The sequence below is a fragment of the Littorina saxatilis genome, linkage group LG1 (genome assembly GCF_037325665.1).
Source record: "Littorina saxatilis isolate snail1 linkage group LG1, US_GU_Lsax_2.0, whole genome shotgun sequence".
Classification (NCBI taxonomy): domain Eukaryota; kingdom Metazoa; phylum Mollusca; class Gastropoda; order Littorinimorpha; family Littorinidae; genus Littorina; species Littorina saxatilis.
Genome location: NC_090245.1, coordinates 97,175,999 through 97,203,387, shown reverse-complemented (window position 1 = coordinate 97,203,387; position 27,389 = coordinate 97,175,999). Strand labels below are relative to the sequence as shown.

The following is a 27,389-nucleotide window of genomic DNA, read 5'->3' as shown; positions in this document are numbered from 1 at the left end:
AAATCGCAGTTTTCGACTCGTTGCAAGAAGGTCAATTAAACTTGGTTAAATATCAAATGGATAAATGCCTGAGGCATGACTGAAAGCCTGAGGGGCTGCGTGTACCTGGAAGTGACAAGCACAGTAACTTAAAGACTCGCTCCTTATTAAGAGCTGATTTTCTGATTTGTTTTAAGGTCGTACAAGGGGGGTTCCACTGTACGGAGTTATGGCTATTTGGTCTATGGGTTAACCCAACATGCGACGCGTAAAGTGCGAGGTCACTGAGAGTGTGCCTGATACAGGACTAACATATGACGGCTTACTAGTGCCAAAACCTCATAATTGTAATTATCAAGGGAAAACAAGAGGCGAAGCCTTCAAGGCTCACGTAAGAAATCGACAAACAGTAACACAAACTCAATCACTCCGTCACAGACACACACACACACACACACACACACACACACACACACACACACACACACACACACACACACACACACAGACACACACACAGTAAGCATAGGTGACACTGTGCAAGAAAGCGAGACACTAGATCTAGATCTGTCTGTCTGCATGTAGCCTGTAACTTACAGGGACACGACTGTCAACTAATCTCGGCCCGCTCAAAATAACAATGACCGAGACTTTCAGTAATTCGTTCGCGTGACGTCTAACCCTCTTACGCCATAATGTGACGTCTTCAATTGTTAAAGTTTCTACCACAGACATACACACGCACACACGCACAGATAGACAAAGTTACGATCGCATCTATAGGCTACACTTACGTGAGCTATTGAGTAATTTTCTCTTGATAATTACCATTTTCACGTGTTTATTACTAATTTTCCCCGGAATAATTACTAACTAAGTTGTTGTTCGCTTGCTCTCTGACACCGATTTGAAGTGCTTTTCTGTCATATTTCTTTGGATATATCCAGCTTCAGACGAGAGATATCAGTGGTAAGTAAACTTGATTCATATTCTGTAGCTTCAATAGTGTGCACACGAATGCATTTGAGAGGATTGGCTTCCCGAAGTGAGTCAAAAACGGTTCCTTCGGTTCTTGCGGCCATTGTTTCTAAGTCCATTGTGCGTGGAGGCAATGTTTGGGAGCTAATATTTTCTTTTGTGCGAAACTTTGCTTTCCCTTGACTGGCAAATGCATTACTGGTGTATACATTAATCTGTTTGTATAATTTTTGACGCGCTGTAATTAAATTTGATGCTTATAAGTCTCACTCAAGTGGTTCTCGCACATACACTGGCGTGTGGATAAAAAGTTTTTAAGGAGAAATGAGCGAAATTGCTTACTTTAGGATTCATCTTCTAATTACCAAATAATGCAATAGTCTTCTTCTTGTGATTTTCTGTTTCTCTTGAGTGCAAATAATCAACATTTTGCATGTTTTATTATCTATGATTTTCTATGAAATAGTTATAACTCTTTAAAAACACAACAATTGCCAGCTTGGCGCCAGTCATGGAAGGATTACTTGCCCCTGTCGTAGGCGAAGAGTACGCGAACAATTGCCAGCTTGGCGCTAGTGGGAGGATTACTTGCCCCTGCCGTAGGCGAGGATAACGCAAGCGGGAAGACAGCGCTTCGCATAGTTTTGGCTCACTTCCTGACGGATTGCTAGTGCCAAAACTAAAAATTAGTCATTTTCCCGTGAAAATAACTAATTATCCCGTGAAAATGAGTAACTAACGAGTGAAAACAGTAACTGACAGCGTTAATTAGTAATTATCACGTGATAATGGGTAACCCCAGGTTTTGGCACTAGTAAGCCGTCATACTAACACTCGCTTCTCTTCTCATCGTGCACACAAGAGAAAGTCGGCAGTGCTTTCACGCCCCTTGTGTGAGTGAGAAGTTTTCACTTCGACAGACAGGCTGTGTCTCGCCCATTCATCAGTGGTCTTTGGCGTGTGATCGTTGATTGTCCGGCAGCAAACACCGGACACACCTGCACGCCTTTACTTGGATTGGCACGAGGTCTTATCCACGAGAAACAGACGAAAGAAGCTAAGACAAGGAATAGACAAAACAGAGTTCGAAACAAGAACGTTAGGACAGCCAAACCCACACTCCTATCTTCCAAGATGGAGACGGTTTCTGACCCAGGTTACAGTGCGACTGTGGCCGTGTTGCTCGGAGTTATCGCCGTCACCCTGGCGTACCTCAGGTTCAAATCCACCAGCTCCAAAAAGCTGGCGCCGGGGCCGCGCGGTCTGGACGCGCTGCGTGGCATGGTGAGCGCACTGCGGGAAGGCAGTCTCAACAGACAGGCCGAGCAGTGGAGCCGCCAGTATGGACCGCTCGTGCTGTGTCGTAGCGCTGTCGGGGACCTGTGTGTGCTCAACTCGCCGCGCCTCGTCAGGGAGATGTACGCGGGCAAGGACTTGGAGCACCTCACCAACAACAGGCCCATGACCTTTACAGGATGGTTTGCTTTGTTTGACTTCAAGGACCTCGTGACCAGCAGTCCGCAGTACAGGCCGGAGTGGTCCAAGATGAGGAAGATGTTCCATCAGGCCATCAAGGTAGGTCACCAGCCTTTGAAGGTCAGTTAGCAGACAGGCTTAACCCTGTCCAACCCCATTTAACCATGACTGACCCTATAACTGTCTTGCGTGTACTTGCACCAGGAACGCGTGCACTCTGACCAGTAGTGTTCCACTTTTGAACACATTTCTGCAATAAGTTTTGAACACCCTGTAATATAAACTTAGCAAATAAATTATTGCGACAAATCTCGCACCCCAATTAAAGCATTTATTACCGTGTTATTTCACTCAGACTTTCTATGCCGTTTAAGGCCGTCCACTTGACTATCTGAATCACCTTTCGGATACAAGATTTCTTTAACAGGGATTACGTGACCACCGCTCAAATAAGGGGACCCCTAAAATCGACGTGACGAAAACGTAAGGGACCAATTCAAAATCAACAAAAATCATAATAGGCACAAATTTATACCAAGAGCATGTTGTTTTGTTTAGCTAGCTTGCGTATTTCGTGTGCTATGCGATTCCTAGTCAGTGATGCTGATGTCGTTTGCATGAGGGGTCAACAACGAGAGATTTTGCGTCAATTTTGAGGAGTACCATTGTCATTTAGCAATAACGTTGTGGATTGCCTATACATACTATTACCAGACGTATTTCGAGTAAAATGTCCGATTATTAAAGATATTTTATCCTACATACGTTAGGGAGACACTCGTGAGATAATAATCGTTCAAATCACACGTGTGTATATCATGTAAATGAGGTCATGTCAAGCAAGTCTGGCAGGGACCTGTTTTTCCACTGCTTATGATGCCAAAGTCACCCAGACAAACATCATTATAGAAACAAAATTTGCGCTCGCTAATTACCCTCGATGAATTTTTAGAACTAACACGTCACGCCACACTTTCAGAGTGACGTTTCTTTGCTTTGGCGTAGTAGATTGCACGAAGCTTAAGAAGGGATCGAGGTTCCAAAACAAGCATCTTCAATTTAGCTGCTTCGACTGCAGGACATTTTCAGTAAAATACACGTAAGTACAGTATGTCGGAAAAACAGAATACTACATGGCTTACTGTATCGTACCAGATTTACACTCGTTGCTTTTTCAAATAGTGAACAGCTCGCTTTCGCTCGCAGTTCAATATTTAAAAAAAAACTCGTGTAGTATTCTCTATTGTTCAGATGTTATGCAATGTGCCCGAAATAGTTTTAAAACCCGTCATATTATTGTTCACCTATGGCCAAAAAGTGCATGACTTCGTGTGTCTACAGACACATGATTGACGCAAGTACTTCCCGGCACAGGAGAACAAGAGTATGACTGTGTACTGGATTTTACTCCAAACCAAAGAACTGCTGTGAAGTGTTAGCAGAATTGAATGATTTCCACGGAACTATACAACCGCGCATTATAATCACTCACGTGCGCAGGTAGACTGACAGCGTGATTAGGATTCGATCAAACTGTGGCAAAAAAGCACCTCTATCTTTGACAAACTAAAGACAAGTCGCGTAAGGCGAAAATACAATATTTAGTCAAGTAGCTGTCGAACTCACAGAATGAAACTGAACGCAATGCCATTTTTCAGCAAGACCGTATACTCGTAGTCCACCGCTCATGGCAAAGGCAGTGAAATTGACAAGAAGAGCGGGGTAGTAGTTGCGCTAAGAAGGATAGCACGCTTTTCTGTACCTCTCTTCGTTTTAACTTTCTGAGCGTGTTTTTAATCCAAACATATCATATCTATATGTTTTTGGAATCAGGAACCGACAAGGAATAAGATGAAAGTGTTTTTAAATTGATTTCGACAATTTAATTTTGATAATAATTTTTATATATTTAATTTTCAGAGCTTGTTTTTAATCCGAATATAACATATTTATATGTTTTTGGAATCAGCAAATGATGGAGAATAAGATAAACGTAAATTTGGATCGTTTTATAAAGTTTTATTTTTTTTTACAATTTTCAGATTTTTAATGACCAAAGTCATTAATTAATTTTTAAGCCAAAAAGCTGAAATGCAATACCGAAGTCCGGGCTGCGTCGAAGATTACTTGACCAAAATTTCAACCAATTTGGTTGAAAAATGAGGGCGTGACAGTGCCGCCTCAACTTTCACGAAAAGCCGGATATGACGTCATCAAAGACATTTATCAAAAAAATGAAAAAAACGTTCGGGGATTTCATACCCAGGAACTCTTATGTCAAATTTCATAAAGATCGGTCCAATAGTTTAGTCTGAATCGCTCTACACACACACACACACAGACACACACACAGACACACGCACATACACCACGACCCTCGTTTCGATTCCCCCTCGATGTTAAAATATTTAGTCAAAACTTGACTAAATATAACAAGTCGCGTAAGGCGAAAATACAATATTTAGTCAAGTAGCTGTCGAACTCACAGAATGAAACTGAACGCAATGCAACGCAGCAAGACCGTAGCATCGTCAGTCCGCTGCGCACGGCAAAGGCAGTGAAATTGACAAGAAGAGCGGGGTAGTACTTGCGCTGAGAAGGATAGCACGCTTTTCTGTACCTCTCTTCGTTTTAACTTTCTGAGCGTGTTTTTAATCCAAACTTATCATATGTATATGTTTTTGGAATCAGGAACCGACAAGGAATAAGATGAAAGTGTTTTTAAATTGATTTCGAAAAAAAAATTTTGATAATAATTTTTATATATTTAATTTTCAGAGCTTGTTTTTAATCCGAATATAACATATTTATATGTTTTTGGAATCAGCAAATGATGGAGAATAAGATAAACGTAAATTTGGATCGTTTTATACATTTTTATTTTTTTTTACAATTTTCAGATTTTTAATGACCAAAGTCATTAATTAATTTTTAAGCCACCAAGCTGAAATGCAATACCGAAGTCCGGGCTTCGTCGAAGATTACTTGACCAAAATTTCAACCAATTTGGTTGAAAAATGAGGGCGTGACAGTGCCGCCTCAACTTTCACGAAAAGCCGGATATGACGTCATCAAAGACATTTATCAAAAAAATGAAAAAAACGTTCGGGGATTTCATACCCAGGAACTCTCATGTCAAATTTCATAAAGATCGGTCCAGTAGTTTAGTCTGAATCGCTCTACACACACACACAGACACACAGACACACAGACACACGCACATACACCACGACCCTCGTTTCGATTCCCCCTCGATGTTAAAATATTTAGTCAAAACTTGACTAAATATAACAAGTCGCGTAAAATACAATATTTAGTCAAGTAGCTGTCGAACTCACAGAATGAAACTGAACGCAATGCAACGCAGCAAGACCGTATACTCGTAGTCCACCGCTCACGGCATAGGCAGTGAAATTGACAAGAAGAGCGGGGTAGTGGTTACGCTATGCTGCATAGCACGCTTTTCTGTACCTCTCTTCGTTTTAACTTTCTGAGCGTGTTTTTAATCCAAACATATCATATCTATATGTTTTTGGAATCAGGAACCGACAAGGAATAAGATGAAACTGTTTTTAAATTGATTTGGAACATTTAATTTTGATAATAATTTTTATATATTTAATTTTTAGAGCTTGTTTTTAATCCGAATATAACATATTTATATGTTTTTGGAATCAGCAAATGATGGAGAATAAGATAAACGTAAATTTGGATCGTTTTAGAAATTTTTATTTTTTTTTACAATTTTCCGATTTTTAATGACCAAAGTCATTAATTAATTATTAAGCCACCAAGCTGAAACGCAATACCGAAGTCCGGGCTGCGTCGAAGATTACTTGACCAAAATTTCAACCAATTTGGTTGAAAAATGAGGGCGTGACAGTGCCGCCTCAACTTTCACGAAAAGCCGGATATGACGTCATCAAAGACATTTATCAAAAAAATGAAAAAAACGTTCGGGGATTTCATACCCAGGAACTCTCATGTCAAATTTCATAAAGATCGGTCCAGTAGTTTAGTCTGAATCGCTCTACACACACACACACACACACGCACAGACAGACAGACAGACAGACACACATACACCATACCCTCGTTTCGATTCCCCCTCGATGTTAAAATATTTAGTCAAAACTTGACTAAATATAACAAGTCGCGTAAAGCGAAAATACAATATTTAGTCAAGTAGCTGTCGAACTCACAGAATGAAACTGAACGCAACGCAACGCAGCAAGACCGTATACTCGTAGCATCGTCACTCCACCGCCCGTGGCAAAGGCAGTGCCCGTGGAATTGACAAGAAGAGCGGGGTATTCGTTGCGCTGAGAAGGATAGCACGCTTTTCTGTACCTCTCTTCGTTTTAACTTTCTGAGCGTGTTTTTAATCCAAACATATTATATCTATATGTTTTTGGAATCAGGAACCAACAAGAAATAAGATAAAAGTGTTTTTAAATTGATTTCGAAAAAAAAATTTGATAATAATTTTTATATATTTAATTTTCAGAGCTTGTTTTTAATCCGAATATAACATATTTATATGTTTTTGGAATCAGCAAATGATGGAGAATAAGATAAACGTAAATTTGGATCGTTTTATAAATTTTTATTTTTTTTTACAATTTTCAGATTTTTAATGACCAAAGTCATTAATTAATTTTTAAGCCACCAAGCTGAAATGCAATACCGAAGTCCGGGCTTCGTCGAAGATTACTTGACCAAAATTTCAACCAATTTGGTTGAAAAATGAGGGCGTGACAGTGCCGCCTCAACTTTCACGAAAAGCCGGATATGACGTCATCAAAGACATTTATCAAAAAAATGAAAAAAAAACGTTCGGGGATTTCATACCCAGGAACTCTCATGTCAAATTTCATAAAGATCGGTCCAGTAGTTTAGTCTGAATCGCTCTACACACACACACAGACACACAGACACACGCACATACACCACGACCCTCGTTTCGATTCCCCCTCGATGTTAAAATATTTAGTCAAAACTTGACTAAATATAAAAAGGAGGAAGAAATACGTTTGCGGTCATGAATAAGCTCTCTGAACATCGCATTTTTCTTGATCCGCCCACTATTGTTAATATCCACTGAGACTCGGCATGTAACCTCTACGGGTAAATATACCCCCCCCCCCCCCCCCCCCCCCCCCCCAAAAAAAAAAAAAAAAAAAAAACAAGTCGCGTAAGGCGAAATTACTACATTTAGTCAAGCTGTGGAACTCACAGAATGAAACTGAAAGCACTGCATTTTTTCACAATGACCGTAGTCCGCCGCTTGTGCAAAACGGAGTGAAACTGACGAGCCTGTTCAGCGCGGTCTTTCTGAGCGTGTTTACCAAACATATCATATCTATATGTTTTTGGAATCAGGAACCGACAGGGAATACGATGAAATTGTTTTAAAATCGATTTCGGAAATTTGATTTTGATAATAATTTTTATATTTTTAATTTTTCAGACTTTGTTTTTAATCCGAATATAACATATTTATATGTTTTTGGAATGATGAAGAATAAGATGAACGTAAATTTGGATCGTTTTATAAAAAAATTATTTTAATTACAATTTTCAGATTTATAATGACCAAAGTCATTGATTAATTTTTAAGCCACCAAGCTGAAATGCAATACCGAAATCCGGCCTTTGTCGAAGATTGCTTGGCCAAAATTTCAATCAATTTGATTGAAAAATGAGGGTGTGACAGTGGCGCCTCAACTTTTACAAAAAGCCGGATATGACGTCATCAAAGACATTTATCGAAAAAAAGAAAAAAAGTCCGGGGATATCATACCCAGGAACTCTCATGTCAAACTTCATAAAGATCGGTCCAGTAGTTTACTCTCAATCGCTCTACACACACAGATACACATACACACACACACACACACACACACACACACACACACACACACACACACACACACACACACACACACACACACATACACCACGACCCTCGTCTCGATTCCCCCTCTATGTTAAAACATTTAGTCAAAACTTGACTAAATGTAAAAAGAAGAGAGAAAGAGAAGAAATCTGTTTCCGTACGTTGTGTACAAGGTTGCTGGACAGATAGTGCACGTGTCACCGTCGACTACCCACTGCATTTTAATACGTCATTGTGTGTGACGTATGGTTCTACGGGGATAGGATGTAGAGCTGAGATCATGACGTCACATTAATACGTCATTGTGTGTAACGTACAGTTCTACGGGGATAGGATGTAGAGCTGAGATCATGTTGTCACATTAATACGTCATTGTGTGTGACGTAAAGTTCTACGGGTATAGGATGTAAAGCCGAGATCATGACGTCACATTAATACGTCATTGTGTGTGACGTGCAGTTCTACGGGGACGGGGTGGAGAGGATGGAGAGCAGAGTGCAGGAAGAGTTACACCGCCTGGTGACAGAGCTAGAGGCAGACTGCGGGAAGGATGTAGACATCGATCACGTGATCTCCGCTTCCATCATGCGCATCGTCCTCACACTGGTAAGTTTCAGCTCACTCTCACCCCAACCCCCAACTATGTGTGTGTGTGTGTGTGTGTGTGTGTGTGTGTGTGTGTATGTGTGTGTGTGTGTGTGTGTGTGTGTGTGTGTGTGTGTGTATGTGTGTGCTCGCGCGTTTGCGTGTGTGCATGCGCGTGTGTGTTTGTGTGTGGGCGCGTTCGTGCGTGCGTGGGTGTGTTTCTACATGTGAAAAGGCACATGTTTTGTACTTTGAAAAGACCCTGCTCAGTCCAAAAAGCTTAAAGTGTTAATATCATAAATGTTCATTCTCCGACAACGACAGTACTGTTTTCTTTGTGTTATTAATTCTATTTATGATTTCCCGAACGCTCTCACCAATTGTAATGCTTGACCTCAGATGACAGGCGAACATCCAGTCCCCAGCCTGGTGGCGGTGGCCAAACAGTTGGATGAAACGTCCAATGAAATGTTCAGCCCCATTACGGACACCCTGCTGACCGCCTGCCCCTGGCTGCGTCACCTCCCCCTCCTACCCTACCACAAGCTCTGTCGTGACTTCATCCAGGCCCGGGACACATTGATGGAGAGGCTGTTCACACAGTCCAAGGTGAGTCGTCTTGATGGTGAGAGTCATCTTGATGGTGTGAGTCGTCTTGATGGTGAGAGTCGTCTTGATGGTGTGAGTCGTCTTGATGGTGTGAGTCGTCTTGATGGTGTGAGTCGTCTTGATGGTGTGAGTCAGTTGTATGGGATGGGTATCAGTATTGGTGTCAGTCAGTTGTATCAGATGGGTATCAGTATTGGTGTAAGTCAGTTGTATGGGATGGGTATCAGTATTGGTGTCAGTCAGTTGTATCAGATGGGTATCAGTATTGGTGTAAGTCAGTTGTATGGGATGGGTATCAGTATTGGTGTAAGTCAGTTGTATGGGATGGGTATCAGTATTGGTGTAAGTCAGTTGTATGGGATGGGTATCAGTATTGGTGTAAGTCAGGTGTATGGGATGGGTATCAGTATTGGTGTAAGTCAGTTGTATCAGATGGGTATCAGTATTGGTGCAAGTCAGTTGTATGGGATGGGTATCAGTATTGGTGTAAGTCAGTTGTATCAGATGGGTATCAGTATTGGTGTAAGTCAGTTGTATGGGATGGGTATCAGTATTGGTGCAAGTCAGTTGTATGGGATGGGTATCAGTATTGGTGTAAGTCAGTTGAATGGGATGGGTATCAGTATTGGTGTAAGTCAGTTGTATGGGATGGGTATCAGTATTGGTGTAAGTCAGTTGTATCAGATGGGTATCAGTATTGGTATCAGTCAGTTGTATGGGATGAGTATCAGTATTGGTGTCAGTCAGTTGTATGGGATGGGTATCAGTATTGGTGTCAGTCAGTTGTATCAGATGGGTATCAGTATTGGTGTAAGTCAGTTGTATGGGATGGGTATCAGTATTGGTGTAAGTCAGTTGTATGGGATGGGTATCAGTATTGGTGTAAGTCAGTTGTATGGGATGGGTATCAGTATTGGTGTAAGTCAGGTGTATGGGATGGGTATCAGTATTGGTGTAAGTCAGTTGTATGGGATGGGTATCAGTATTGGTGTAAGTCAGTTGTATGGGATGGGTATCAGTATTGGTGTAAGTCAGTTGTATCAGATGGGTATCAGTATTGGTATGGGATGGGTATCAGTATTGGTGTAAGTCAGTTGTATGGGATGGGTATCAGTATTGGTGTAAGTCAGTTGTATGGGATGGGTATCAGTATTGGTGTAAGTCAGTTGTATGGGATGGGTATCAGTATTGGTGTAAGTCAGTTGTATCAGATGTGTATCAGTATTGGTGTCAGTCAGTTGTATGGGATGAGTATCAGTATTGGTGTAAGTCAGTTGTATGGGATGGGTATCAGTATTGGTGTCAGTCAGTTGTATGGGATGGGTATCAGTATTGGTGTAAGTCAGTTGTATGGGATGGGTATCAGTATTGGTGTAAGTCAGGTGTATGGGATGGGTATCAGTATTGGTGTAAGTCAGTTGTATCGGATGGGTATCAGTATTGGTGTCAGTCAGTTGTATGGGATGGGTATCAGTATTGGTGTAAGTCAGTTGTATGGGATGGGTATCAGTATTGGTGTAAGTCAGTTGTATGGGATGGGTATCAGTATTGGTGTAAGTCAGTTGTATCAGATGGGTATCAGTATTGGTGTCAGTCAGTTGTTTCAGATGGGTATCAGTATTGGTGTAAGTCAGTTGTATGGGATGGGTATCAGTATTGGTGTAAGTCAGTTGTATGGGATGGGTATCAGTATTGGTGTCAGTTAGTTGTATGGGATGGGTATCAGTATTGGTGTCAGTCAGTTGTATGGGATGGGTATCAGTATTGGTGTAAGTCAGTTGTATGGGATGGGTATCAGTATTGGTGTCAGTCAGTTGTATGGGATGGGTATCAGTATTGGTGTAAGTCAGTTGTATGGGATGGGTATCAGTATTGGTGTAAGTCAGTTGTATGGGATGGGTATCAGTATTGGTGTAAGTCAGTTGTATGGGATGGGTATCAGTATTGGTGTAAGTCAGTTGTATCGGATGGGTATCAGTATTGGTGTCAGTCAGTTGTATGGGATGGGTATCAGTATTGGTGTAAGTCAGTTGTATGGGATGGGTATCAGTATTGGTGTCAGTTAGTTGTATGGGATGGGTATCAGTATTGGTGTCAGTCAGTTGTATGGGATGGGTATCAGTATTGGTGTCAGTCAGTTGTATGGGATGGGTATCAGTATTGGTGTCAGTCAGTTGTATGGGATGGGTATCAGTATTGGTGTAAGTCAGTTGTATGGGATGGGTATCAGTATTGGTGTAAGTCAGTTGTATGGGATGGGTATCAGTATTGGTGTCAGTCAGTTGTATGGGATGGGTATCAGTATTGGTGTAAGTCAGTTGTATGGGATGGGTATCAGTATTGGTGTAAGTCAGTTGTATGGGATGGGTATCAGTATTGGTGTCAGTTAGTTGTATGGGATGGGTATCAGTATTGGTGTAAGTCAGTTGTATGGGATGGGTATCAGTATTGGTGTAAGTCAGTTGTATGGGATGGGTATCAGTATTGGTGTAAGTCAGTTGTTTGGGATGGGTATTAGTATTGGTGTAAGTCAGTTGTATGGGATGGGTATCAGTATTGGTGTAAGTCAGTTGTATCGGATGGGTATCAGTATTGGTGTCAGTCAGTTGTATGGGATGGGTATCAGTATTGGTGTAAGTCAGTTGTATGGGATGGGTATCAGTATTGGTGTAAGTCAGTTGTATGGGATGGGTATCAGTATTGGTGTCAGTCAGTTGTATGGGATGGGTATCAGTATTGGTGTCAGTCAGTTGTATGGGATGGGTATCAGTATTGGTGTCAGTCAGTTGTATGGGATGGGTATCAGTATTGGTGTCAGTCAGTTGTATCGGATGGGTATCAGTATTGGTGTCAGTCAGTTGTATGGTATGGGTATCAGTAGTGAGGGAGTGCATGTGAACTGACTGACTGACTTTTTGAGGTTAACGTCCTCTCAGACCAGTTGCCTTAAATTGGGATAGGTATTGCTAATACGATGAGGATGATAATGGTGAGATATTTTGACTCGAATAAGCCCACTACCGGCTGTCTTCTTCGACATGCCAGCATTGGACTTGTCTCGTCCAAGTATCGAGATACGATCATGAGGATATAGGCGAGAGATGTTGCATGCATGTCTTCGTGTTGTGCGAAACCTGAGACTTTGGCTGTGAGCTTGGGATCTCTATCGTGCGCGTGTGTGCACACGGGGGTGTTCGGACACCATAGAGGGTCACAAAGCTGACTCCGAGAAATAAATCTGGCCTGTGAACTGTGTCAACGTATTAAAGTCGTCAGCCAGGGAGCATGAAGTCACTGGTGTCGTGAAGGTCAAGGTCAGCGTAAAGTTTGTTTGCTCAGTCACCAGGGCTCTCTGACCATTATTTTGCACTTGCTTTTGCACAAATAGAATGACACAAACTTTTGTTGATGTCTTTTTGACAGACTAGCTTTTTTGTCCGTAGCTTATTCCCTTCTGTTTCATTTGTTTCATCAAGCATCTTATAGACTGAGATGACGACCTCTGACCCATTTTCAGGCTAGCCGAGTGAGAGGCGAACCGCGGGGCATTGCAGACATTCTGCTGGACGAGCAGGACAAGGGAGACAACCAGTGGATGACTGACGACCACGTCCGCGGTCTTCTCACAAACACCGTTGCAGCAGGTGTGTGTGTCATTTTCATAATCATCGGTCCACGCTATCGCTCATGTCTCTCTAACAGGATGGATGATTGCTACGCGGAGTTCAGGGAAAGGAAGTGTCTAAAAGCCGAAATCTATCAAAACAGGAATACAGAGTTATCTCCCATAATTTATGTTTTTCGCTAATGTTTCTGATCAAAAGACGAAAGACGAACGTGATTGAAGAATGGCCGACTTCGACTGTGATCTCCGTTCTGTTCTTCACAGTTATGATAAAGACATTGTTCTAAGGTCAAAACAAGTCGAAATTTTGAGACTGCTATGGGAAGGAGACCGTGATATTGTTGCATCACTCCCAACTGGTTACAGAAAAAGTTCCGCCCGCTCCGTAGCCATTTTGTTATGATCACGTGACAAAGTTGATTATCACGTGACACTTTTGCTATATTTAGTTTGCACAGTAAATACATCCGTCGGAGATTACTTGACCAAAATTTCAACCAATTTGGTTGAAAAATGAGAGCGTGACAGTGCCGCCTCAACTTTCACGAAAAGCCGGATATGACGTCATCAAAGACATTTATCAAAAAAATGAAAAAACCCATCTAAGGATATCGTACCCAGGAACTCTCATGTCAAATTTCATAAAGATCGGTCCAGTAGTTTAGTCTGAATCGCTCTACACACACACACAGACACACAGACACACATACACCACGACCCTCGTCTCGATTCCCCCCTCTATGTTAAAACATTTAGTCAAAACTTGACTAAATGTAAACAAGTCGCGTAAGGCGAAAATACAACATTTAGTCAAGTAGCTGTCGAACTCACAGAATGAAACTGAACGCAACGCAACGCAGCAAGACCGTATACTCGTAGTATCGTCACTCCACCGCCCGTGGCAAAGGCAGTGCCAGTGGAATTGACAAGAAGAGCGGGGTATTCGTTGCATTGAGAAGGATAGCACGCTTTTCTGTACCTCTCTTCGTTTTAACTTTGTGAGCGTGTTTTTAATCCAAACATATCATATCTATATGTTTTTGGAATCAGGAACCGACAAGGAATAAGATGAAAGTGTTTTTAAATTGATTTCAAAAATTTAATTTTGATAATAATTTTTATATATTTAATTTTCAGAGCTTGTTTTTAATCCAAGTATAACATATTTATATGTTTTTGGAATCAGCAAATGATGGAGAATAAGATGAACGTCAATTTGGATCGTTTTAGAAAAAAATGATTTTTTTTACAATTTTCAGATTTTTAATGACCAAAGTCATTAATTAATTTTTAAGCCACCAAGCTGAAATGCAATACCGAAGTCCGGGCTTCGTCGAAGACTACTTGACCAAAATTTCAACCAATTTGGTTGAATAATGAGAGCGTGACAGTGCCGCCTCAACTTTCACGAAAAGCCGGATATGACGTCATCAAAGACATTTATCAAAAAAATGAAAAAAACCATCTAAGGATATCATACCCAGGAACTCTCATGTCAAATTTCATAAAGATCGGTCCAGTAGTTCAGTCTGAATCGCTCTACACGCACGCACGCACACACGCACGCACACACGCACACACACACACATACACCACGACCCTCGTTTCGATTCCTCCTGTTAGGAAACGCTACCGTTGCTGAGCTTTGGTTCAGTTTTGTGTGTTGCATGTAGTTGACTTATTTGTACTTTGTGGGAAAGTACCGATATTATATTTTGTAAACACAATATTTATGCTTGGACGAGAATGCAGGTGAACTTTCTAGTCCTGTCAAAACAAGTTGTTTACCATGCTGTTTTAGTCGTGAGTTCGTGGCGTTCGTTCGGATTAAGTGCGTCGGCGCTTTTGATGTACGTCATAGAGAATGTCGCTAGTTTAGTCCATGCACGGCTCGTATAATGTAGTTGTATCATGTTCGGTCTGGAATATTCTCGAGATTGAGTATTTACTATATATGCCAGCGCGATTTGTATGTAAAAGAGCTTCTATTTGAGTTCTGCTACGTTGTGCAGTTGTATGTATTGAATGCTGAATAAATCCTCGAACTCAATTTGACGAGTTGTTTTCTGCTGCTGCGAAGACGGGCGACGTAGAATAAAAGAACACAACTATACGACATTTGAGAACTTGTGGCAATCTCAAGTGTCGTGTAACAATTGGGGGCCAAGCCAAGGATCTACGTTTAACGCCAAGGGTTTTCCAGCAACAAGGACCAGCGTCAAGACAGTCACAGGAGGTAGCCATCAATCGGGTGTATCCTGAGGGATCAGTATTGAGACTACGGAACCGTGGATTCGGTGTGACTGGTGAAGAGTTTGGTAATCGCCGCAGCTCGGTACGGTGAGCGACGCCGGAGTGTATCGGGATTACAGAGGTTAGCTGCCGTTTGGACGAGACGGACTTCGTCGCGGAGCTAGTGCATTAATACTACGAAATACGACTGGGGTACGTCGTGTACGTATCGTGAGCAGAGTGCGCCGTCACGTTAGACGAGGAGGGTGGCAGCCTGCGTATACGAAGGTGAACAGCGACGAGAGAAGCATCGGAGGTGCAGTAGAGACTGTGTTCTTTTAGAAGACTACATTCGTCTACGTTCGGGGCTGTGAAAGAATACAGACGAACGCACCGGAAAAGACCAGAATGGCTGAGTTCTGGGCAAAAGGAGTTGAACTGGGACTGAAAGGCAAGCAGCTGACGGAGTTCGTCGAGTCCCAGACACGACTGCTGGCGCAGCGTGAAGAAAGACAAGCGCAGCGTGAGCGTGAAGAAAGACAAGCGCAGCGTGAGCGTGAAGAAAGACAAGCGCAGCGTGAAGAAAGAGAAAGAGAAGCACAGCGTGAAGAAAGGAAAATTGAGCTGAAACGCTTAGAGCTCCAAATAAAAATGGAGATGAAGCGCTTAGAGCTTCAGACAGAAATGGTGCGTGTTCAAAATGAGCACGAGGCACCACGCCTAAGAGATAACCAGCAGCAAATGCTACACAGGGCATCGAAACTTCCAGCATTTACTGAAGGGAAAGACCAGATCGATACTCCATACTTCACCGGAGAAGTTGAGGCCGTCTGCCTGAAGAAGCCCTTGTACGATCTACTAATTGGAAATATTGGGGGTGCGAGACGTCCTGATGACCCTAATTTCGAATGGAGAATGGGCTCAGCTCAGCCTGCTGCTGAGGAGGAAGACCCACTGCCATTCGCGAATGAAGATATCAGCGAACTGTTACGAGATGACAGAGCAACTGTGCATCGCCGCGACCAGCCGCAGGTTGTAAGCGCTGTGACGACCAGAGCCCAGGCGAAGAAGGACAAAACAACTACGCCACTCAGGGTCACCAACAGTTCTGCAACTGCTGTCGTGGACAGGGATCGGCTGATTCAGCTACAGGAAGCTGATTTGACCTTGACAAAGTACAGGAGTCGTCCTGTCAAGGTGATGACTAAGGGCGACGGCACTGTGCACTTTGAGGTGAAGGCCAAGATCCTGTACAGAGTGTTCCAGCACGCGAGAGTCAACGGTGGGAAGCCATTACGTCAAGTTCTGGTGCCTCAACCACTTAGGCGCCAGGTGATGGAGGTGGCCCACGACTCTATTATGGGAGGTCACCTGGGTGTCAAGAAGACATCGGACAGAATCCAGGCTGCGTTTTACTGGCCAGGACTGCATGCAGATGTGACTCGATTCTGCCGATCGTGCGATATTTGCCAGAAAACCATACCTCGAGGAAGGGTCCCGAAAGTGCCGTTGCAGAAGATGCCTTTGATCGACCGACCTTTCAAGAGGGTGGCCATTGACCTCATCGGCGAGATCAAACCGCCAAGTGAAGCGGGTCATCGTTGGGTACTGACCCTGGTAGACTATGCAACCAGGTACCCAGAAGCCGTGCCTCTGAAGAAAATTGACACCGAGACTGTTGCCGAGGCACTTGTGGACATTTTCAGCAGAATTGGGGTTCCTGAAGAGATCCTCACAGACCTGGGGACACAGTTTGTCTCTGAATGCATGGAAGAGGTCAACAGGCTGCTGAGCATTCGTCACTTGACTACGACACCCTATCACCCGATGTGCAATGGGCTGGTAGAAAAATTCAATGCGACGCTGAAGTCCACGCTGAAGAAACTATGCAGTGAGCAGCCAAGGCAGTGGCATCGCTACATCAATGCCTTGCTGTTTGCATACAGGGAGGTGCCACAAGAGTCCACTGGATTCTCCCCGTTCGAGCTGATGTACGGGCGGACCGTGAGAGGCCCGATGCAGATACTAAAGGAATTGTGGACGAAAGATGTGGACACACCTGAAGTGAAGAGCAGTTACCAGTACGTGTTTGAGTTGCGAGAGAAACTGGAGGAGTCTCTCGAGATTGCTCGAGAAAACTTGAGAAAGTCTCAGGATAGTGGAAAGCACTACTACGACCGCAAAGCCGTAAACAGGAAGTTTACACCAGGTAACAAAGTGCTGATACTGCTTCTCACTGATCACAACAAACTACTGATGCAGTGGAAAGGCCCATACGAGGTTGAGGCCGTGGTAGGGATCAACGATTACAAGGTGAATGTCGGCAAGAAGTCCAAGATCTACCACGCTAACCTCCTGAAACTGTATGTGGAGAGACCTCCGGAAGCAGTACAGGTCGCAGCAATGGTGGAAGAACCAGCCGAACTAGACGAGTTCGACGGTGAGGAACTACTGGAGTTGGGAGACCTCCACAAGAAAGAGGGAGTGGATGACGTCAAGTTAGGACCTGACCTGACAGAAGACCAGCAGAAGGAGCTGCATGATTTTATGGGCGACTTCACCCATAGGTTCTCTGATGTTCCAGGCTCTACGTCCTTGGTCGAACATGAAGTCCACCTCACATCTGACGTTCCTGTTCGCTCAAAACCATACCCTATCCCGTTTCAGGCTCGGGAATCCTTGAAGAAGGACATCGACAACATGTTGAAGATGGGGGTCATCCGTGAGTCATCATCCCCTTACTCATCTCCCGTTGTTGTTGTCAAGAAGAAAGACGGCACAAACAGGGTATGCATTGACTTTAGGAAAGTCAATAAGATCACCGTGTTTGACCCTGAACCAATGCCGACGGCAACTGATCTATTCCGACAGTTAACCGGCAGTAAGATCTTCTCAAAGATCGATCTCGGCAAGGGATATTGGCAGATTCCTGTGCGCGAAGAGGACATACCAAAGACCGCCTTTGCAACTCCAGACGGAACATATGAGTGCCTGCGGATGCCTTTTGGCATGGTGAACAGTGGTGCTACCCTGAAGAGGGGAATGCGAAAAATGCTCAAAGGAATGAAGAATGTTGTGTACTACTGGGATGATCTGCTAGTCCACACGGAGACCTTTGCGGAGCATCTGGAGACTTTGAGGGAACTGTTTTCCCGCCTGACAAAAGCCAATCTGACCGTGAGACCCAGCAAGTGCATTTTGGGGACCGACAACGTTGACTTCATAGGTCATTCACTGAAGGAAGGTCAAAAGGGGCTTTTGTTGGAAAACGTCACCAAGATCCTCAATGCGCCAAGTCCTGAAACCAAGAAGCAGGTGCGATCCTTCCTTGGATTGGCTGGGTACTACAGAGAGTTCATTCCAAACTTCGCCGCCATAACGGCGCCTTTGTCGGACATGACCCGGAAAGGATGCCCCAACCGAATACTCTGGGGACCAGCTCAGGAGAAGGCATACCAGACCGTGCGCGACCTGATGTCACGAGACCCGGTGCTACGCCTTCCTGATACTGCCAAAGAGTTCATCTTGCGTACAGACGCATCGGACGAAGGGATCGGCGCCATGCTGATGCAAGAACATGGAGGTAAACCGTTTCCGGTCAGCTATGCCAGCAAGAAGCTGTCAGGAGCCGAGAAGAACTACTCGACCATGGAGAAAGAGTGTTTAGCCATCGTGTGGGGAATCAAGAAATTTGAACTCTACCTCCAAGGGGTGAAATTCGTGCTTCAGACTGATCACAAACCCCTCACCTACCTGAATTCTGCGAAGTTTGTGAATAATCGTATCATGAGGTGGGTGATGTACTTGCAGAACTTTGATATGCGAGTGGAATCGATCAAAGGTTGAGACAATGTTGGAGCAGATTTTCTCAGCCGAGTATGTGAGTGAAACTGTGTTCATTCTCCAGCAGACTAATGTACATACCTGGATTTCAATCTGTTATGCATACATAATATGTGTACAAGTAGCGTTTCAATGATTGAAAGAAATTAGGTAAATTTCTTCTGGTGTTGGGGGTAATGTTAGGAAACGCTACCGTTGCTGAGCTTTGGTTCAGTTTTGTGTGTTGCATGTAGTTGACTTATTTGTACTTTGTGGGAAAGTACCGATATTATATTTTGTAAACACAATATTTATGCTTGGACGAGAATGCAGGTGAACTTTCTAGTCCTGTCAAAACAAGTTGTTTACCATGCTGTTTTAGTCGTGAGTTCGTGGCGTTCGTTCGGATTAAGTGCGTCGGCGCTTTTGATGTACGTCATAGAGAATGTCGCTAGTTTAGTCCATGCACGGCTCGTATAATGTAGTTGTATCATGTTCGGTCTGGAATATTCTCGAGATTGAGTATTTACTATATATGCCAGCGCGATTTGTATGTAAAAGAGCTTCTATTTGAGTTCTGCTACGTTGTGCAGTTGTATGTATTGAATGCTGAATAAATCCTCGAACTCAATTTGACGAGTTGTTTTCTGCTGCTGCGAAGACGGGCGACGTAGAATAAAAGAACACAACTATACGACATTTGAGAACTTGTGGCAATCTCAAGTGTTGTGTAACACCCCCTCGATGTTAAAACATTTAGTCAAAACTTGACTAAATGTAAAAATGAAAGCTAAAGGCTGGGTTCATCTTTTTTTTTAAAGCTTGCTGAAAATAACCTAAAAGTAGCCCTCGAGCTTTCAACAAAATATAAGAAATAGTTTTCATTTCGTGGAAGTTGGAGACTTACTTTTTGCACACAATTAAAGAAAGATCTTTCATTGTTTCAGAAATGTACTTTGTATTTGTCAAAAGGCTTGTTGTGTTTGTGTGGTATGCTATTGAAAATGTCAACAATTTAAATAAAAAAAAGTCCAGAGGCACCACATAAATACTACAGACATGTTTGAAAATATGCACAAAATGTTGTTAGTGAATACTCAAAAAAAATTTACTAACCTGAATGATACAATGAGATGACTGGGTGATGACTATGATGAATATATCCATGTAGAAGAAAAGAAACACTTGCTGTCACAGTATTTACAGTGCCACAGAGCACAGCTCAACGCAAAACGCCACACCACATTCCAGGCACCAGAATCGAGTCCCATTGCGTTGGGTTTTATCCATAGAAGAAAAGAAACACTTGCTGTCACAGTATTTACAGTTTTTGTATAAATGACTTGTTTAGAACTCGGTTTATGCACGGAGAACATCCTTCTTTGTGTGCCACACTTCGAAGCACGGCTCAACACAAAGCGCCACAGCCATGTGGCCACAGAACATTCCCGGCACCAGAATCGCGTCCGTCCGCTTGCATTGGGTTTTGGCCAAAGTAGCATTGACACCTCGAGCTCTTGATTTGGCTAACTCATTCACCCTCATCACTCACTTATCCATCTATCACAACAACACTGTTTGATGCACACACAGTCACTGCTTTCCTTCTGCACGCCGCTTCGCTTCGCAACAACAACACTGACAACTCGCGACATTTTGGAACGGCCTAAATATGAAACTAAGGCATGGGTTGGTCCCGTCAATGACCTGTAGTATCCAAACTAACCAATGAAATCAACTGTTCTGGGAGTTATTTGTCGCGTATGATAATGCAGCCGACCTCTCAACCTATCACGTGGGTTTTCGTATGGAAAATCCCCAGCGTGGTATTTTCCACTTCCAACGCTACTATTATGGCGATGTGTGGCGAAGTGACTCACGCACCGTACGCACGGATTCTGGCGCCGTGCTGACAACGGCATGATCAGTCAACGCTTGTATTCGGGCGGCGCGTCGCGAAAAAGTGATTCCAAAAACATATAAATATGTTATATTTGGATTAAAGACAAGCTCTGAAAATTAAAAATATAAAAATTATGATCAAAATTAAATTTTCGAAATCAATTTAAAAACACTTTCATCTTATTCCTTGTCGGTTCCTGATTCCAAAAACATATAGCTCTTTCTCACTAGCGAGGCCGGAGGTGTGCACGAGTTTCGTCCCTTTGGTTCGGTAAGTTCCGGTTAAGATAGAGTGTCACGAACTTGTAGCCTATGTGTTAAATGTTATCAATAATTATTGAGCACACGCGGAACTTGATTTGTGCGTGAATCAGTGAGTCCTTTTGATGCTTGGTAGTCATGCATTTATTGTTGTTAACTGGATGTGCGTGTTGTCTAAGGCTAATGTCAGACGGAGCTCGCAAAACACGAAACAAAAGCCGAACAAAAGCAAAACTACACACAAAAGCACCATGTTTTGCTTTTGTTCGGCTTTTGTTTCGTGTTTTGCGAGCTCCATCTGACATTAGCCTAAGAGCAGTTTCACATTACCAGTTCATGGCTCTTTAATGTTACTTCAGTTGTTTTACTTTACATTGTTTACCAACTTTGTTAAACTGCTATTGTTTGTATATGTTTTAGATAAATAAAACCCAAACTGTATCAACTGCGTCTGTTGAAGTGTGTGTGATTATCTGTAAAACAAGTCATTCATCAAGCTTCAGATTCATCATGTCTTTATTCTTTGAATACATATATAATTATATAATACACTGCATTGTCGTTCCTCGGCAAATATTTCAGCCAACTGTGAATAAAAAACAAAATGTAATCACACACAGGTAATAAATATTTTTCCCTTAAAAACATAAAAAGCATAGATACACACCACACAAACCCTATTTATAATTTCATGTACATAATCCCACGTTACAAAATAGTGCACTCCTTACAACACACGCTCACACCTGGTTGGTTTGCGTTCAACTTCTCAGACATATTCAGGCATGAAAATTCTCCGTATTTTCCATATTTTTCGTATTTTTGAAAAAAATAAACCGTATTTTTTTTTATTTTCCGTATTGTTCCTTTTTGTTTAATTTTTTTTTTTCTTTAAATTTTTTTTATTTTTTATTTTTTTTTTAAATTTTTTCCCAGTCATAGTTATAGTAAAATAGTTTTGGGGCCATGTTTGAATCCAATTTTAAGGCTCAGATAGCCCCAGATTGCACCAAATTGCACCCTTGAAAAAAAAAATTCCGGGGGGGCATGCCCCCGGACCTCCCTAGAAGTCTTGGCGCTTTGCGCCTGCGAAACTTGGCGCTATGCGCCTGCGAAACTTGGCGCTACGCGCCTTCGAATTTTGTTTTCAGTATTTTTTTTTCTCAGTTTTCATGCCTGATATTTTAACTGGACACAAACATTTGGAGTACAAACCAGTATTAGTTTTCATGCATACTAGTTTTATAATTTCTGTCTTCCATGCATTGGGAATGTAAGCATCAATGAGTGACATACACAGAGTCAATGACTGAGATTTATAGTGACACTAGAGACTACAGTCATACTGAGACACGGCAGTCCTTCTTACAGCTCATGTGCCTGTTACTGTTTCACACAGACAAGAGCAAAATGCACTAATGATTGAAGGAAGTATGTTGTACAACAACATTCTTTTACACTTTTATGTACATGAACAAATAATACCCATCTGATTAACTAGACGAGAAAGTCACTCTGTCAAGTTGCACAAAATCTTGTCATTTTCTAAAAGAAAGAGTAACACGTAGGCGCTGCTCCCAAGCTCTTTTCAGTTGCTTGTTTGTTGGAAGTTTATGTAGCCTGACAACTCTTTCTTCAATAATTTTTCCACGATAGTTATGGCAAATGACACAGTACTGCTTTCCACCACCACACACTCTGAGCGAGCTTTCTTTCAGTGCAGACGCCATGATGTAGAAGATACCGGAACTAACCCAGCGTTTCTCCTTCGTTGAAGAGCATGGAAAGATAACTCGTACTTGACTAGAAGTGAGAAAGAGCTATAGATATGATATGTTTGGATTGAAAACACGCTCAGAAAGTTAAAACGAAGAGAGGTACAGAAAAGCGTGCTATCCTTCTCAGCGCAACTACTACCCCGCTCTTCTTGTCAATTTCACTGTCTTTGCCATGAGCGGTGGACTGACGATGCTACGAATATACGGTCTTGCTGCGTTGCATTGCGTTCAGTTTCATTCTGTGAGTTCGACAGCTACTTGACTAAATGTTGTATTTTCGCCTTACGCGACTTGTTTTAGGTTCATGTTGTGCTTCAAATAATGTTTTCATCAAACTGTAACAGATAAATCTAAAGTATATTTGAATTTGTCTGACTTTCACACTAATTTGTATCATGTTATTTTAAAGTATAGGGGGCTTTTTACAGTGATATGTGAAGGCCTCTCCACTGGTCCATATTAGGCGCCCAGGCTCCTATTATGGACCATTTTTGGAAAAAATTTATTTAATTTTTGCTGAATGTCTATCAAAGGTTATTCGCTCTTTTTTTGCCTGACGGTTAACTAAAAAGAGAAGGACGTGCCACAAAAAAACACAAAATGAAACTTCTTCGCAGGAAAACCACCTAGTTATCAGCTAGAAACAAAAAGTGGTCAATATTCTGCGACCTGCCCCTATGGCTTTACTTGACAGTTGAAGACACACACTCTTGGCCATCTTTAAACCAAGAAGAAAAGCTTCTGTCATTCCTGTTGTTTTTATAATCTTCGACTTTTCTAACTGTAAACTGGTGTGTCCTATTCCAGCCTCCCTCACCTCCACACAGACGCTGAAAGCGCTGTTCCTCTACCTGACCCATAACCCGGAAGTCGTCCGCAGGATCCAGAAGGACCTTGACACCAAACTCGGGGAGCGAACTCCGCGGATACAAGACAGGGGTGATCTCCCTTACGTGGAGGCGGTTGTCCTGGAAACGCTGCGTCTTGCTTCCCCTGTGTCCATGGGACTGCCCCATCTGACCACTGATGACGTCACATTGGACGGCTACACCATACCCAAGGGAGCCACGGTACTAGCAACAGAGCATGCGAGAGACTCAAACTCAGACTCAGAGAGAGAGAGAGAGAGAGAGAGAGAGGGGGAGAGGGAGAGGGAGAGGGAGAAGGAGAGAGAGAGAGAGAGAGGGAGGGAGGGAGGGAGGGAGGGAGGGAGGGAGAGTGTGTGTGTGTGTGTGTGTGTGTGTGTGTGTGTGTGTGTGTGTGTGTGTGTGTGTGTGTGTGTGTGTGTGTGATACCTTACGCGCGACCTTAACTTTATCGATTTTATTTTTTGTTTGGTTGTTTTAGGTGTTTGCAAATACTCTAGTTTTCCATCGTGACCCTGAAATTTATCCTGACCCGGAAGCATTCAAACCCGAACGTTTCCTTGACGACGCAGGTCAACTACTGCCTGCCAATCATCCCTTGAGACAGAGGTCAGCCGTTATTTTTTTCTCTGTATCAATTGATAATTGCTAACAGCAGTGCAGTGGCAAAACTTTAACATGCTAACATTCCAACATAACCATAATTGACCATAATTGTTTTACGTATAGTCAGTTTCACATACACATTCTTGTTTACATCTATCTATCGGTGTAGTTTTGTGCACAAAAAGTGTAAGTCTTCGTGTGTTGGTGTGTGTGTGTGTGTGTGTGTGTGTGTGTGTGTGTGTGTGTGTGTGTGTGTGTGTGTGTGTGTGTGTGTGTGTGTGTGCGTGTGTGTATGTGTGGGTGTGTGGGTGGGTGGGTGGGTGATTTTGCAGTATTACTAAATTATGCCATATAAAATTGTGTGTGCGTCTGTCTGTCTGTCTGTCTGTCTGTCTGTCTGTCTGTCTGTCTGTCTGCAGTATGATCGCTTTCGGTGTGGGAAAGAGGAGCTGCGTCGGAGAGAGTTTCGCCAGGTCACGTGTCTTTCTCTACGTCACCACGCTCTTACAGCACTTTGACGTCCTCCCGCCGACACAGCACGAGCTACTTCCGGTCACGCGCAGCTCGTGGAAGAATGGGATCGTGCTGGAGTTGAAGCCTTACCACGTGGTCTTCAGGCTCCGGGCACACACACACAGGTACGTCTAACTATCATGTGGCAAGGGCAGTGCTTACAATGCTGAGGCCAGACCCATGCTTTTTTTCGTGTGATTTTAATATTGTAGGTATAGACAAAAAAGACAGTAGAATTTAAAAATATATTCCAAAATAGTCATGACGTGTATGTTTGGGCACTTATACGTCCCTTTGTGTGTGTTTATTTTTTATTTTTAAAGATTCTTTGATCAAAACAGAAATTCATAATGTCATCAATGTGTGTTTGTTTATTTGTTTATTTGATTAATAAGGCTGTTGTCGTTTACATTTTGCTGACGTACGTGTATTGTGTCGTGACGTCATACGTATGTTCCAACATTACTTGTGACCTCGTTCGCTCAGCCAGTACTGTTCACAGCGCTCATTCTGTGCGTGATCATTGTTCATGGACTGTTGGCTTCCATCCAGGTCTATGTTGACGCTTCCATTACGCAAGCTCCGGAGGTCAAGCGTTACTGTTTTAGGGGAATAGTTAGAAGAAGATGCGTCGTTCAAAGACCCCGTTATTACGAACTCTGTGCTCTCTGTGCAGGGATGACTAGGGCGAGGTTCAAGCCTTACGTGCTCGGCGGCCGCCATTGGATGAGACGCGTCAAGCCTGTACAGAATCCCGTGTGAAACCAACACAGCTTTCTCTATGACCATTAAATTAGATGCTATTGCTCAATACTATATTTTACTCTCTAATTACATAATGTCTGGTAAATGGTTGTACTATTGTTTTTTAATCTTATCTTGTGTCTAACTCTCTTTCTCTCTCACTTTTTTGTCTGTCTGTCTGTCTGTCTGTCTGTCTGTCTGTCTGTCTGTCTCTCTCTATCTCTCTGTCTCTCTGTCTCTCTCAATCTTTCTCTGTCTCTCTCTCTCTCTCTCTCTCTCTCTCTCTCTCTCTCTCTCTCTCTCTCTCTCTCTAGAAATTGTGAAAGAAACAATTGACAGTCAGCAGAGACTTTCTTCTGAGATAATTTTGTTAAAATCTCTTGACAGAGAAAGAGAGAGACGTAAGTATCCCTTCACAAACAGCCTATTGGGAGCATCAGACCCTCCTCAAGGGGGGCCGAAATTTACAGAGCAAAGTCCCTTTGTGGGGGACGTATCGCAAGGTAATCTAGTCCTGAGGAGGACCATTGTTTTTGTACCTAGACCAGACACGTGGTTCGACACTATTGTGTCTCATCAGTGGTCAGGTGGTACTGATGGCGAGAGTTGTCAACCCATGGTATCCAACTAAGAAGCAAACCACTCTCTGAATGGTAGCTTCTGTTGGCATGGGAGACCACCCTCATCTGACAACCCCAAGGGGATATCTGTGAAGGGAAACACTTTGATTTAAGGCCAAAGTGTGGAATTGATATTTATTGAGAAAGAATTTAGACAAGTTTTAACCAAGAAATTAGGTTAAAACAAGGGAAATTTGAAAAAGCCTAATTATTATTAAATACTAGATGAATACCCGCTTCGCCGGGAAGAAGTAGAGCCGAATACCGTACGAAGGAAGGGAGATAAACGCGCAAAACACTGGAGAAGATAAGGAAGAGTTACTGGGAATGGATGTACAGAAAAACCAAAATCGGTTCAGCGCTGCACGCTGAGAGCACGTACGTGTTCAAAATGTTCCACGATTGTGTCCGGGGTCTACCTGAATATGCCCACCAAATTTGAAGCAGATCCATCGAGAACTTTGGCCGTGAATCGTGAACACACAGACAGACAGACAGACACACACAAGCCGTATATAGATATAGATATATATATATCCTTGTTAAATAAAGTTCAATTCAATTCTCTGTGTGTGTGTGTGTGTGTGTGTGTGTGTGTGTGTGTCTCTCTCTCTCTCTCTCTCTCTCTCTCTCTCTCTCTCTCTCTCTCTCTCTCTCTCTCTCTCTCTCTCTCTCTCTCTCTCTCTCTCTCTCTCTCTCTCTCTGAACCTACGATCTCGCATGTGAGGAATTGCATAAATCATTTTTGTTCTGCTTGTTTATGCAAAACTAAACGTTTTAAACAATTTTGTCTCGTCATTATTGTTGAGTTTGTGAATGCAAACCCTCGTATACACAAGAAAACAGCCCATGACTTAGGGTCAATTCCTCGTATCTGCATATTTTTGTACCTAC

At 42.7% G+C, this 27,389-nt stretch overlaps 1 protein-coding gene across 2 annotated transcripts; it reads left to right on the top strand.

Annotated features, from left to right (window-relative positions):
• The first annotated feature begins 1,819 nt into the window (after positions 1-1,819).
• LOC138946829 (steroid 17-alpha-hydroxylase/17,20 lyase-like) lies at positions 1,820-26,112 on the top strand. Of its 2 annotated transcripts, XM_070318239.1 has the most exons (8): positions 1,823-2,532; positions 8,792-8,938; positions 9,317-9,526; positions 13,044-13,170; positions 23,954-24,216; positions 24,494-24,621; positions 25,038-25,256; positions 25,808-26,112. In XM_070318239.1, exons 1-8 carry the CDS (start codon positions 2,092-2,094, stop codon positions 25,815-25,817), a joined length of 1,545 nt encoding a protein of 514 aa, XP_070174340.1. In that variant the 5' UTR covers positions 1,823-2,091; the 3' UTR covers positions 25,818-26,112. The 2 variants fall into 2 exon arrangements, 1 of the variants encoding a protein (XP_070174340.1); XR_011449428.1 differs by lacking the exon at positions 24,494-24,621 and having other exon boundaries at positions 1,820-2,532.
• Positions 26,113-27,389: the final 1,277 nt, after the last annotated feature.